The sequence below is a fragment of the Thrips palmi genome, unplaced genomic scaffold, assembly GCF_012932325.1.
Source record: "Thrips palmi isolate BJ-2018 unplaced genomic scaffold, TpBJ-2018v1 HiC_scaffold_10, whole genome shotgun sequence".
Lineage (NCBI taxonomy): Eukaryota > Metazoa > Arthropoda > Insecta > Thysanoptera > Thripidae > Thrips > Thrips palmi.
The window spans coordinates 11,461,070-11,473,753 of record NW_023144621.1 but is presented as its reverse complement, the minus strand read 5'-3'; the positions used below and the strand labels follow the sequence as shown (position 1 = coordinate 11,473,753).

The window sequence follows — 12,684 nt, the reverse complement described above, 5'->3', positions numbered from 1 at the left end:
GGGAGGGGCAAGGGAAGCATAAGCGGGCTGCATCGGGTTGAATCAATCGTATATTCGTTTTTGACAAAATTGAATTGAAAACAACTAATACGATGCCATGGTGTCCTGAATAAATGTCTGCAAGTCGAACACGCTGACGGCCGCACTGGGCTCTTTCGGTTTCTTGCAGTTCTTCGGCGTCCTGGTCACCATGGCGACGACTGTGAACGTGTTGTCGGCCAGCATCTCCACCAGAGCACCTCCCTCGTCGCCCTGGACAAGGAGTGTGTCACTTTCGGCCAATCACAAACCACTGCAGACTGCACGGTAAAAACGCGTCCTGGAAAAACCAGGCCCGAAGGGCTTCAAGGTTGTACGGAGGGCCCGTTTCCAGGACAGTCCTGGAGGAAATGGCAAATCTTCCAGGACCGTCCTGGAACATGGTGCGTTTTTAGCAGATGATACCTTTAGTACTTTAAAACGTACCTAGAACAATATAAAACACTTAAAGGTGTCAGCTAGCTTTTACTCGAGAGTCCAGAAACCAAGGCTGTATCCTAACAATAATGGGGGCTGGCTGCCGGGGCGGGCTGGTGAGTGAATGGGTGAAGCTCAGCCTGCGCGACGCATCGACAACTCCTCCTCCGGGTACAGCGCGAGCGGCACCGGCCAACAATGCCCTACCCCCTCTTGCACAGTCCCTCCCCGGTACAGCGCACAGAGCAGCAACAATGCCTCACGGCTCGGCCCAGCGCGCTCGGGGCACGGCGCGGCGGTGCATGCCACAGCTCGGCTCGCACCAACACTGTCCAGCTCGCTTAGGTCTATGTACCAGGTGGGTCACGGACCCCGTGTGAAATGGTTACTATGCAACCCGCTCGGAGCCCTGCATTCGGGCTTGCCTATGCGGCAGTCGGCGGGCGAACGGGAGGACTAGGGGTGCCACCCGTCTTGCCCAGCCCCAGTTGTCGTTCCGCGGACACCTCGCGGCCTCCGCGAGGGCAGTCCGCCGCGGGTCTCGCGAGTCCTCTCGCGGACTTCGCAAGTCCTTTCACGGGTTTCGCGAGGGCAGGCCGCGAGGACAAGGAACGCCCGTGAGGACTCGCGAAACCCGCGGCAGGACTCGCGGAATCCGCGGACTGCCCTCGCGGAGGGCGCGAGGTGTTCGCGGAACGACAACTGGGGCTGGGCAAGACGGGTGGCACCCCTAGTCCTCCCGTTCGCACGCCGACTGCCTCATAGGCAAGCCCGGATGCAGGGCTCCGAGCGGGTTGCATAGTAACCATTTCACACGGGGTCCGTGACCCACCTGGTATTTTATTGGGCTATCTATTTCATTTCATACACAATTATGAATAATCCCGAACTACTACCTGGAAGAAAACCAAACGAGTTGCTTTCATTAACGTTCGTTGAATGAGATTTTTTTGAAGGGACGACGACGAATCAAGGAGGACCCACCCGCGACCAATTACGGGTTGCTGGATTGACGGATCGAATACTCCGTCGCTCCAGTGCCGAGGCCAACCCGCCGAAGCGGATTGCTTTTTAGTCACCCCAGCGGGGTGGCCAGGTGAATGTGACTCTGACCACTACGCTATGAAGCTTGTACGTCTGGCCGCGTGTTGGACGGCGGGTTTGAGTTGCAGTGGGAGGAAGCCAGTCGAAAAATGTAGTGAAATGATGGGATTCGATCCCAGGACCCCCCGGGTCCGCGCGCCTTTTGCCGCTCGGCCACCACGGCCGATGCCGAGTGGAGCGGCGTGAGGTGGGTTCTTGACGCGACAGGAATGGACCGACCCGGTCAAAATTTCGCAAGAAAATTGGGGAGTCGAACCGCCGACCCCAGCACATGGAAGCGACGCCTCTACTCCTTAGACCACCACGGCACACACGAACGAACGGCTGAAGTCACGGGTTTCAACCACACTGGGCGAGGCAGTAAAATTAATAGTTAATATTTGTTAGGAGTTGAACCCCCGACGTGTGGGACTGTTCTACACGGCTCCGCTCTGATGGCCTCAAACCGTCACCCAAAAGACAGCAACAAGTCGAAAAGAAAATTGAGATGCTGGTATTCGAAGACGACTCTCCACTGGCTTCTGAACTGACCTCGCACGGAGTTGACCCTGGCGCGACGCACAGCGCGCGGGGCTGGGGCGGCTGGGGCTGGGGCTGGGACTGGCCGTGGCGGACCGGCGGGGCGGGGCAGCGCGTCGTCTGGACCACGGTGACCTGGAGGGCGTCCGGCTTCCTCCGCCCCCAGTTGAACCAGCCGCCGGGGGAAGACACTCCCCAGCCGGTGACGATCAGGGCGCCGCCTTGAACGCCAACAAGGACAACAAGCTTTAGTCAGAGAGATCCCTTCGTGGGACCATGGCACCAGGCATGCAGGGACTTCCCTCCTCGCTCACCTTCCGTGGTGTACTCCGTCAGCGGGAGCCGCGCCGGCCGCACGTAGTCTGAGAACGTGAAGGGGGTTTTGGTCCGCAACATCGCGACGTCGTTCTCCCACGTCCTGCTTCTGCGCACAAAGCAACTCACCGATCAGGCCGTGTCAGTGTGTCAGTAGACGGAGAGAGTTAGGCAGACAAAGTGTTCTCACTCGAGCTTCTTGAAATCAGGGTGCACAACCGTCTTGGAGATCTTCACCACCTGTTCGCCGTCTTCCGTGATTCGCAAGTTACTCTTCCCAGCGGCTACCTATAAACAGTTGCAAATTTAGGTTACGAGAGGTAACGAGAGGTTGCTTTGCGTTCGACTAGACAGCGGAAGCGACCACACTGTGTGGTCGCTGAGCGCCGGCAGGGTAGGCAGCCCAACGCGCTCCACTCCGGGGGCTATGTCCTGTCCAGCGCGTTGGGCTGCCTACCCTGCCGGCGCTCTATGACTCAACACTTGCCCTGAGGAACCACGCGCCCTCGACGCACGACGCCGCGGTCAGCACCCAGTCCGCGGTCACGATGGACCCCCCGCACCGGTGTCTCCAGGAGCCCCACTCCAGGCGGCGTACTGACACCTGGTAGGGGAACTGACCTGAAAATGCAGTTTCGAATCATGCAGCACGTCTCGTGTCCCTGAGTCTTGCCGAATCGGCGGCCTGCTGAAAGCGCTCGTTACCTTGCAGAGCTGTGTTGCCATCTACAATGAAGAGGCCCGCTCCAGACGGCGGCGGCGACGCCCACACTGTAAACAACGAATTGCCGGAGTCCTAATCGATTCCATTTTCGAAACAGACGCAGCCGTGCTCGTACATATGAATGCGCACCGTTCGTACCTTGCAGTGCCGCCGAGACCACGAGAAGCGCGAACAACAAAGACGCCATGGTGGTCGCGCTTGGATTCCACTGACTTCCACCTCGCACAACAGTCGAGGAATCACTGTAGGACACGCTTATCGCGATTGGCCAGAGACTTTCCCTTGTCATCGTATCTCTCAGGTGTACCGCCGTGGAGTGCTTTTCTCATTGCCCTGTATTGGCATTGGCCAATCAGGCTAAACAATCTGTCAACACTCCCGCGACCAAAACTTAAGCGAGAAACGAGTCAACCTGACGCGGTTGTGGTCTCCGACAGCCCGTTTGCCTACGTCCGGCTAAGCGGGTTGCCTATGCGCGACTGGAGGAGAATGGAGCAGGTCGTGCGGGCGGGGCGCCTCAGACCCAAACTACGGCTTTCCACATTAAATTTCAAAAATTAAACAACGATGTATAATCTTGCGCGTACACGCGGGCACTGCTTAGAGCTCTACCACATTTTCCGATTTGAGTATCAGCGATCAACTAGCGCGCTCTGGCGGCGGGTGGTCGGACTACTGCCGGCGGCCACTGCGCTCGCGCCGAAGTACGTCCGAAGCTCAACAGATGGCGCACCTAGTGGCGCCGCGCGCCGCGGACGTGGAAGTCCCTTGCGGCTGCCGCCTACTGCCGCCGAGCGCGCGTATCTAGTACACGGCCACACTCCCAGCCGCACTCTCGGAAGTGGCGCCTTCAACCTGTTGCAACAACTTGTAATTTTCTACTTTTGTAACTTGTCGTTCAAGCGAGGCGCCGCTTCCAATATTTTCAAATTGTTTCATCTCAACTACTCTGTTTCTCTATTTCTTCTTTTCTTTTTTTTTGTGTTTTTGGTTAGTGATTCAGTTTTCCAGATTTTCTTTTCCTTGTCTCTTTTTTCATGTGTGCTTTTCTTTCATTTTATCATTTTTCATTTTTGGAAGGAAAGGGAAATGATAAGAGAATGGTAAGATTGAATTTCAAATTTTAATTAAAAATATTGAAATGTTGATGTATCACAGATATGCTTGCAATACAACACAAACATCGTATATAATTTTGCGAAAGCTTGAAACATCATTAAATGATTTATCACAGGTACAGCATAACAATCACAATTGACAATTCCTTCAAAATTCTGAACAATCATTTCTCAGACATCAAATGCAATCAGCAGGAATTGAAAATTACCTAACCTAATTAAAGCTTGAGCCCTCTTACAAATTAAAGAATTGAGATCCATAATTAACACTCTCACAAAAAAAAAAACTACTGAGTCTTTCCCTCTACAAAAATTGATTCAATAAATGAGATCTGGATTAAGTGACTCTACACTTTAACTTCTAATTGTACCAATATTTAACTGAGAATCATGTTGACAAATTAGCAACATTTTACAAAGGCTTAAAAGACAGTGGTATAACCAGCCCAAAATCAGTACTGTCATAAACACGCCTTACTCTACATGACTCAACATGAACATTTTTCTTTCATAAGGCACATGGTGATAACACTGAAGGCACTGTTTACCAGGGCCGCCACATGGAGTCGACGACGACGGGCTTCTTGACGGAGTAGTCGACCACCTTGAGGAGTCCGCTGGTGTACTCCATGTCGTGGCTGGAGGCGGTCATGGGGGCGGACACCGGGGAGGCGGCGCGCGGCGAGGCGGAGTTGCGCGAGGAGGCGGGCGTCAGCGGCATGGCGTACTCCTGGGGGGCCGGTGACGGGCAGGAGGACGCCGGTGAGGCAGGGGGCGAGGAGGTGCTGGTGGTGGTGGAGCCGGTGGCGGAGACCTGCACACTGAGCGGCGCCAACTTGTCCATCTCGTTGAGGCGGTGTCCCAGGTGGGTCATGAGCTTGGTGCCGAGCTGGACGTCGACGCCGGCGGTGGCGGCCAGGCAGCGGGACACCTCGGTGGCGCAGTGGGTGAAGCCGGCGCGGAAGCGGTCGGCGTCCGTCACGGGGTTGGCGGCAAGGCGCTGCTCGCGGCGCAGGCGGTGGAGGTGGCGCACAGTCAGCTCCAGAATGTCGGCCTTCTCCAGCTTGCTCACGTTCTCGCCTTCAGCGGCCAGGGCGCCGACCATCAGGTCCTTGAGCTCGTCCAGGCAGCGGTTGATGCGGGCGCGGCGTTTGCGTTCAAGCATTGGTTTCATGACCTGAGGAAAACGAAAGAAGAATCTGGTTAGACGACCGTTTAAATGGCAAGCAGAAGGAACGAGGGAGTTTGTTTTGAAGATACTTTGTAGCGTGTATGGATAATTAAGGCGCGTTAAGGCACGTTAAGACCAGCAAACTTTAAGGGCTGATGACACAAGACAGTGAGCTCAGTACTAAACGATATTTACCTTTCTGTATTGGTAAGTCCTGGAGATGGGCTGGACCTGGTCCATGTCGACATCGACGGGAGACATTGCTTGTTCGTTCAGCATGTTTGAAGATTTGGCGAACGAGGAAGAAGAGTAGGCACAGCACTACACTTGCACTTCACTGCAGGGCACAACACACACGAGGAACTCGGTGAGTAATCCAAGAGAGCGGAGCAGACGACGACTCGCTGCGAGAGCAGAGGAGAGACCACGAGGGAAGGCACGACGTGCACTCGGCAAGAGCTCGACTTGGAATGATGGCCAGGGAGGGGAGGCGAGCGCTTAAATAAGGGAGCCCAGGTGAGGAGGGGGACGGTGGGGAGACTGTGCTGGCTCGCCGGGCGCGCCGAGCCGCGTCGAGCCGGGCCTGCCGCAGCGCAGCGCGGGCAGCGCGCAGCGTGCCTGCACACCCGCCACCCTCCCCGCGCGCTCCCCGCGCCCGTCCCCACCCCGCCCAGCCCCCGGCCCAGCCCGGGCACCGTCGGATCGTGGGAAACACTCCCGAGCCCACGTTCCCATGCCAGCCAGCCACCTGTGTGCGGGGAGGGGGCGGCGCGGGGCCGGCAGGGCGGGCAGCTGCTTCTTGCCTGGCGTGGCCTGCCAGACCTCTTTTCTTTGGACGAGGGGGGAGGCGAAGACGACGGTAGTCGACGGCGTGCTCCTGGCCGGGCTGTCCTTAGCCCTGCCACAGCGAGACCGGCCACGCCGGCGACGCCTTCAGGGAGGATGGCTGTCTCTCTTCAGCCACCGCCCGGACGGATGCCTCTCTCTCCCGCACACTGGAGAGCGATGCTCGCCGCAGGCGAGACACGCGCAGTCAATGCGCCTGCGCGCTCCGTCTCTCTCTTGCCCAGCACGCGGCCCATGCTTCTCTCTCTTCTCCGTGCCTCTTTGCGCCTCATCCTCGCTGTGCTCCCGGCAGTCTCCCGGCGGCGCGCGCTTATTCACTTTTTGGAGGAAACGCATTGGAGACGGCGGAGAGAGAGAGAGAGAGAAAGAGAGACGGACACAGTGTCGGCGTCCGGGAGTTCGGGAGGGGGTATCGCGTACGGCGTACGTTCCTGGACACACTCCAACCACGCGCAGGATTCCCACACTCGGAGGGCCATCTGCTACCGCCCCGCCGCGCCCCGCCCCTCCTATCTGACGGCGCGTTCTCACGGATCGAGCGGCGGGGCGAGGCGGGGCGGTGCCGGGGCGCACGGCGCAGCGTGTGGTTGACTCGCGCCTCGCCTCGCGCCCGTCGCGCGCCGGAGCGAGAGAGACGGAGACTGCGGCTCGCGCCGGGATGAGTTACTTGTGCCGTGCGCGGCTCGCGGCGGCTCGCGGCCCAGGGCGTAAGAGCGCGTGGCGCGGCAGGGCGTGGCGGCTTTTCCAGCGTGTCGCGGCCAGGCTCCAGGGCGGCTCCAGCGTGTCGCGCGTGTCTGCTGGAAACGGAAATTCGGAGAAATGAGAAAGAGACGGGCGGTGGCGATAGTAATCGGTCAGTCAGACTGTTTCGCTTTCGTTGGAGTGATTGGTGACGCCGTCCGCCTGACACTGTCGGTGTCGCACTTGACGGGGCACTGCCGGCAGCCCGGCCTGCAGGCACCCTGCAGGCACCCTCTCGTTGCTGCCGCCGTGCGCCATGTCCGAGGCCCCATTTGACTGACCTGTCCTCTAGCGGCGCTACACTGCCTGGCTGCCGGTCCGTCCGTCTTTCCGTGATCCGCTAATGCCCACCGGGCCACCGGGACCGGCCGTGGACCGGCAGACGGCGATACTACACTTTATCTGCCTTGCGGTCGATGCGGGGACGAGGCTGGTTGCTCGCCCCCCGCGATCCCGCGAACTGTTGTCGTCTTGATTTGTCATCGGTCTGCGCCAAAAACGGATCGCGCCGAGCGGCACTGCGGCCACTGCCCGCTGGCGGCGTGCTGGCGGCGTGCTGGCGGCCACCGCCTGGGGCAGCGCGGCAGCGCCATCGCGGCGGTCATTAAAATGCCCTACGACCGACTCGCGACTCGCGCAGAGCCGTGCAAATCTCGGAAACGGCACGCCGAATCGCCCTGCCGGGACTTTGGCTCGTGAAATAAAATCGGAGTGGCCCGAGGTGCGTTCAAGTCCCCTGCGCGCAAGCGGAGGAAGCGCGTCGATAAGGCGCTGTTTGAGTCGCGCAAATTGTGGCCCTTCCTCAATTGGGCGGCAGAGCTTCTGCGAACGGGGCGTGTGTCACTGAGCGGAAGCGCCTTATCCCCACATCGGGCACCACACCGCACCATCGCCACCAGAATCAACACTCCGATGTGGGTTAAACGGGTGCACGGCAACAAACGGAAAGAAAGAAACTGCAAAGGCTGCCGTCGATAAAGGTGCACGTGTGCCGCATGTCCGATGAGCGACTTTTAAATGGAAGCCACCTCGGCACTTCTTTTTAAAACGAGTCGCAATGTGTCGAACGACGTCCAACGAGTGGAGTGAGGCCGGGCATGCGAGCCGCGCGCGTCCAGCAGCGCGTCCAGCAGCCAACCCACTCTGCTTTCTTCCGCGCCCCTCCTCCGATCGTCAGCCCGGCTGCCAGCGGCTGCCAGCGGCTGCCAGCGGCTCCGGTGTGGGAAAATGCAGCAGGTGGTGGCGTCCGTCCCGGTCCGTCCTCAGAGTGTGCTGCTAGTGCCCCCCGGTGCCCCCGCCCCTCCTCCCGCTGCAGTGGGGCTCTCCGAATCTAATGACTGGTCTCCGGTGTTAATGTCGTAATACGGTGCTGGTGCGTCGAGCGGGTTGCGCGCACCTCGTTTGCAGGTTAGGTGCCCGGCGCGGCGTGGGCGCTAACGCGCGTCAACGCCAGTATGCCCGAGCGTCGCCGCCTGGATCGTCTTATCTACTTATTTACAGAGCGCCAATTTCACGGCCTTTGTTGACTCGACGGCGCACTTTCGCACTTGCTGCTGTTTGCTGCTCGCCGCAGCCTTTCTTCCTGCAAACGAGACAACGGCGGCGGTGCGGCATCTTTGAGGACTTTGTCTCGGGGTCCTTGGCCGGGCTGCCGGGATGGTAGGACCTGGAAGGGCTTTGCAGCCACTAAGCCGCCTACAAAACACCTTTCTGCTTCCTCGGCACCTCGGCGAAATGGCGACCGGGTGACAGTAAATCATGGCCGGAGACGAGGGCCCCAAATGCGGCGCCGGGCGGCGGTGACGGCACGGGCGGGACACGGCGGGGCAGCTCTGCAAAATTTATTGTTGACCGTTCGACGGACTAAAGACCGAGTGCAAGGACACTGCTGCTTTGTCGGGCTTTGCTTGGTGTTTCAGCAGAAAAATAAAATTGTGTTTTTGTCGCTTTCCATTTGATAGCTCATTCTTGGCTCTTGCTCAGCCGATACGCACATAACAAAGTGAATATGAATGTGATTCGAGAGCTGTTTATCTCGCAACGGTGCGGCCATTTGACGCCCGGTACACCCGCACACCTCGCAATCAGCCCCCCCCCCCTTTTTCTCTCTGTCCCGTAGGGCCATCGTCTCAAGACACCAAAAAAATCATGCATGTGGGAGATATCCCGGAGGAGAAGAAACGACGAAAAAAGGAGGACTTAAATATAATGGCCGCCAACAAGCGATCGCACGTGCTACCACTGTGAGCGCTCTCTCTCCCTCTCTCTCGCTCTCTCGCGCGCTCTCGCTCTCCGTCTTGCTCGTTTTATTTCTTGGCTGCGTCGTCTTATCTCCCTCCCGCTCGACCGGCCGCCGCACCCCTCCGGGGACAAAAAAGAAGTGTGGAGGTTGGATTGCGGCGGCTCCCCCTTCCTCCCCTTCCCCCTCCCGCACGTCTTGAAGTGCTCCTGCAGGACCAGCTGCGTTCCCACGATCCGAGCCGAACCCTCACAACATGACACTGCACTAGGAAGGAAGGGATGAGGAAAAGGCGGGCGGCAGCGCGTGTGTGTGTCTGTGTGTGCGTGTGCTGGTCTTGTGTGTGTTTTCGTATTATGGAATTTGTGCGCGCGGGGCCGGGGGGCCAGGGGGCTCGGCAGCTCGGCAGTGGGTCTTGGGTGGGTGGGGCGAGGGAAGGGGTGCTAACGGACTGCGCACTCCAAGCGAAACCGAAGAAATAACTGATTTGAACAAAATGGCGCGAAAGGAAGACAGTCCAATTTGAGGGCGCGATGTGCCCGAGCGATCGGGTTGGCTGTTGGCGCTGGGGTCCGCGACGCCCACCGCGTAGTGTGATAGGGCCTCGCCTCGCTTTGCATCGGGGACGCCGCCTAGCTGACCTCCCGGCGACCTCCCGCACCTTGAGCAGGCTGGCTGCATGGCTGGCTGCATGGCTGGCGCACGCGGCTGCATGTGTGGTGGTATGCGGCGCGCGGTGGCGCGCGGTGGCGGCTGGGGGTGGTGGAAGGGGGTGAGGGTGGCGCGTGGGAACGCCGAGGGTGCGCGCCGCCCCCTGCCGCCGCCCGCATGCCGCCAGCTGTTGCATGCCTCGGCACTCGGCACGCCGCCGCTAACCAGTTGCGTGCCAACGAGGAGCAGTCCGAAAGCGCGCTGGACGGCGCGCCGAGTTAGTGCGCTCATGCCGACGACGACGCCGGCGATGCCGGATGGCTTGGCGCGGCGGGGAAGCAGTTGGCGCGAACCCGCCACTTTGGCGCGCGGTGGCGGCATGCACCACGCGTTGCGCCGCGTTGCGCCGCGTTGCGCCTCACGGTGGAGACTTTGCCGTCGGCGCACGCCACCACACATCCTCATCAAAATAAACAATTCAGAAGAACATAATTTTGGCTTAGCTCTAAATTCATACGAGGGTCGTTGAGATTTCCATAGCACCTTGCTCGTCATACTGTCGCAACGATAACGGCCTTCTTCGCCTCGACACGCAGCGCGGCGCAGCGCGGCGGAGCTTACGTACTTCCCAGGCGAGCAGCCTATCGACGAATTAGTAGGCGCATAAGAAGGCGCACGAGTGCGCTTTGCGTTACAAAGTGTGGCTCGTGTTGACCCCTGGCCGCCCCCGGCGCGCCTTGGGTCCGCGGCGTTGCAATGAGCCGTGTTGTATTCGCCGGCCTCGACGGGGAGGTATAAGGGCCTCGACGGCCATGACGAGCAGCGCGAGCAGCCGAACGGCAGTGGACTGTCTGCCTCACTCTCGTCGTTCATGAGGAGTGCCGTGAGTGCGAGGGAGAACGACCGACGAAGCGCTGTTCGGAAACAGCCTGCTGGCACGCAAAGAAACTAAACTGCGCGTAAGCCGACACGCGCGAGACGCGCCCTCCGCGAAGAAGGCCGCCTTTTTGCTCACGTGCACCACCGCGGTCCGATCGTTCGATCCTAATGCGATGCAAAAGGAATGCTACAAAATGTGCCGGCTCGGGTTTGGTTTTCACGGCCGCCAAGGGCAGGGCGGGCAGGGCGGGCAGGGCGGGCAGGGCGGGGTTAGCGACTCGGACACCTGAGTGCCCCCGTGGAATGCAAATGGCAACCGCGACACGTGGCAAGAAGCACGAAGCGTCATCGGCTGACCATCGTTTGCAGAAGGAAGCACGTGATGTTCGGATCTCTGCTCGCACTGCTCTGCACCCCGCGCCTCGAAAATGCGAAATGACTAGTAAGGTTGTACCGGCGGACCACTCTCACTACTAAAATTCGCTAATCGACTCGGTAATTTCTCTCCAGGCTGACGGCTTGGGACGCCACGCCACTCACGGTCAGTCTCGAACTTAGTCTCGGACTGAGTCTCGGACTGAGTCTCGGACTGAGTCTCGGACTGAGTCTCGGACTGAGTCTCGGACTGAGTCTCGGACTCCGCCATGCAGGCCGACAGGAAACCGCGCCACTGAAGCAGCCAATGAAGCGCTGGGCCGCGGGTAATCAGTGGTACCGAAATTCACGGAGGACCTGCTTTGAATTGACGTCATGGCAGCAATGAAATGCACGGGTAAGTTCGTCGCTGGCGAATGCGCCGCCTCGATTCTGGGACTCTAGGTCTGACCAGGGCTGCGCCAATGGCAGCGCCAATGGCAGCGCCAACGGCTGCACGTCGATTTGATTGGCCCTAAGCCGACTGGCGGACTGTCGAGCGATTCAGAAGCGTCGTTTCGTCGCTCTGTCTCTCTCGCACTCATAGAGCCCTCCGTATGGGTGCGAGAGAGACAGAGCGACAAACCGCTCTTTTGAATCGCTCGACTGGCGCCAACGTGCCGGCCGAGCCGCCCAATCGCCACTCGCCAAACTCAGTTAGGCGCGTTCAATGGGTACTCGTTCCGGCGTTCCGGCTTGCGGCGTTGCGCGTGAGATGCACGCGTGGCCCACGCGCGCCAACGGCCCGGCCGCCCGGCGCTGCGCTAGCTGCGCTGTCCCCGTGGACGGCCGGGTGCCCGCCGGGTGCCCGCCGGGTGTCCGCCACGCACACACACGGACGCACACACACGCCCAACACGCCCCAGACGGCAACCCCACACAGGAGGACCGGAGAGTTTCCCACGTTCGGGCCAAGCAGGCCAAGCAGGCGAAGCAATAGGAATGGTCCAGGTGGGGGGTGGGGTCGCCCGGTCGCCCTGAGGTAAGGGAGGCCAGGTGCCGCTGCCGGGCGAGGGGCGAGGCGGCGCGGGGAGGGGTTGGATCGCACACACATCCTTCCTTCCCGTTCCCACGGATCTGAAGGAGCACGCTGTGCATGCTCCGCTATGCAGGCATGCAGGCTGTGCGTCAAGGCGGGAGGGTGCGAGGCGGCGCGGCGGGTCGGGGAGGGTCGGAGGGTCGTCCTTGGAAGGGTGCGTCGAGTCCAAGGAAATAACGCAACCTCGGCCGGCCCGGCCGGCCGTTGGGACGCGGCGTGCGTGTGCGTGCGTGTGCGTGCGTGTGCGTGCTGCGTGGCCACCACGCGGCGCGCCATTTCCTTTGGCGCGAAATAAAGGCCCTGCGTCCGAAAGGTTCCACAGCACGCGCGTAAAGCAACATCGTGCGTCGCGGTTTCAGCAAACAACTCAAACAAAATAAAGAATGTTTCCGAATTTTTCCAATGGCAAGGCGAGAGTTGTACAGTTCGCCGGAGAATTTCAGTCTCCGAAGAATTTTGAACGCGTTG

At 59.8% G+C, this 12,684-nt stretch overlaps 2 protein-coding genes across 3 annotated transcripts; both read right to left on the bottom strand.

Annotated features, from left to right (window-relative positions):
- Positions 1-32: 32 nt before the first annotated feature.
- Positions 33-3,534, bottom strand: LOC117639074 (trypsin-1-like). 2 transcript variants are annotated; one of them, XM_034374461.1, is made up of 7 exons: positions 3,248-3,534; positions 3,100-3,165; positions 2,882-3,015; positions 2,585-2,682; positions 2,394-2,503; positions 2,092-2,300; positions 33-252 (listed from the first exon to the last, which is right to left on the bottom strand). In XM_034374461.1, exons 1-7 carry the CDS (start codon positions 3,405-3,407, stop codon positions 85-87), a joined length of 945 nt encoding a protein of 314 aa, XP_034230352.1. In that variant the 5' UTR covers positions 3,408-3,534; the 3' UTR covers positions 33-84. The 2 variants fall into 2 exon arrangements, with proteins under 2 accessions (XP_034230352.1, XP_034230353.1); XM_034374462.1 differs by having other exon boundaries at positions 3,257-3,503.
- A 688-nt stretch (positions 3,535-4,222) lies between these two features.
- LOC117648838 (enhancer of split mbeta protein-like) lies at positions 4,223-5,934 on the bottom strand. The gene is made up of 2 exons (XM_034391370.1): positions 5,603-5,934; positions 4,223-5,413 (listed from the first exon to the last, which is right to left on the bottom strand). Exons 1-2 carry the CDS (start codon positions 5,684-5,686, stop codon positions 4,781-4,783), a joined length of 717 nt encoding a protein of 238 aa, XP_034247261.1. The 5' UTR covers positions 5,687-5,934; the 3' UTR covers positions 4,223-4,780.
- Positions 5,935-12,684: the final 6,750 nt, after the last annotated feature.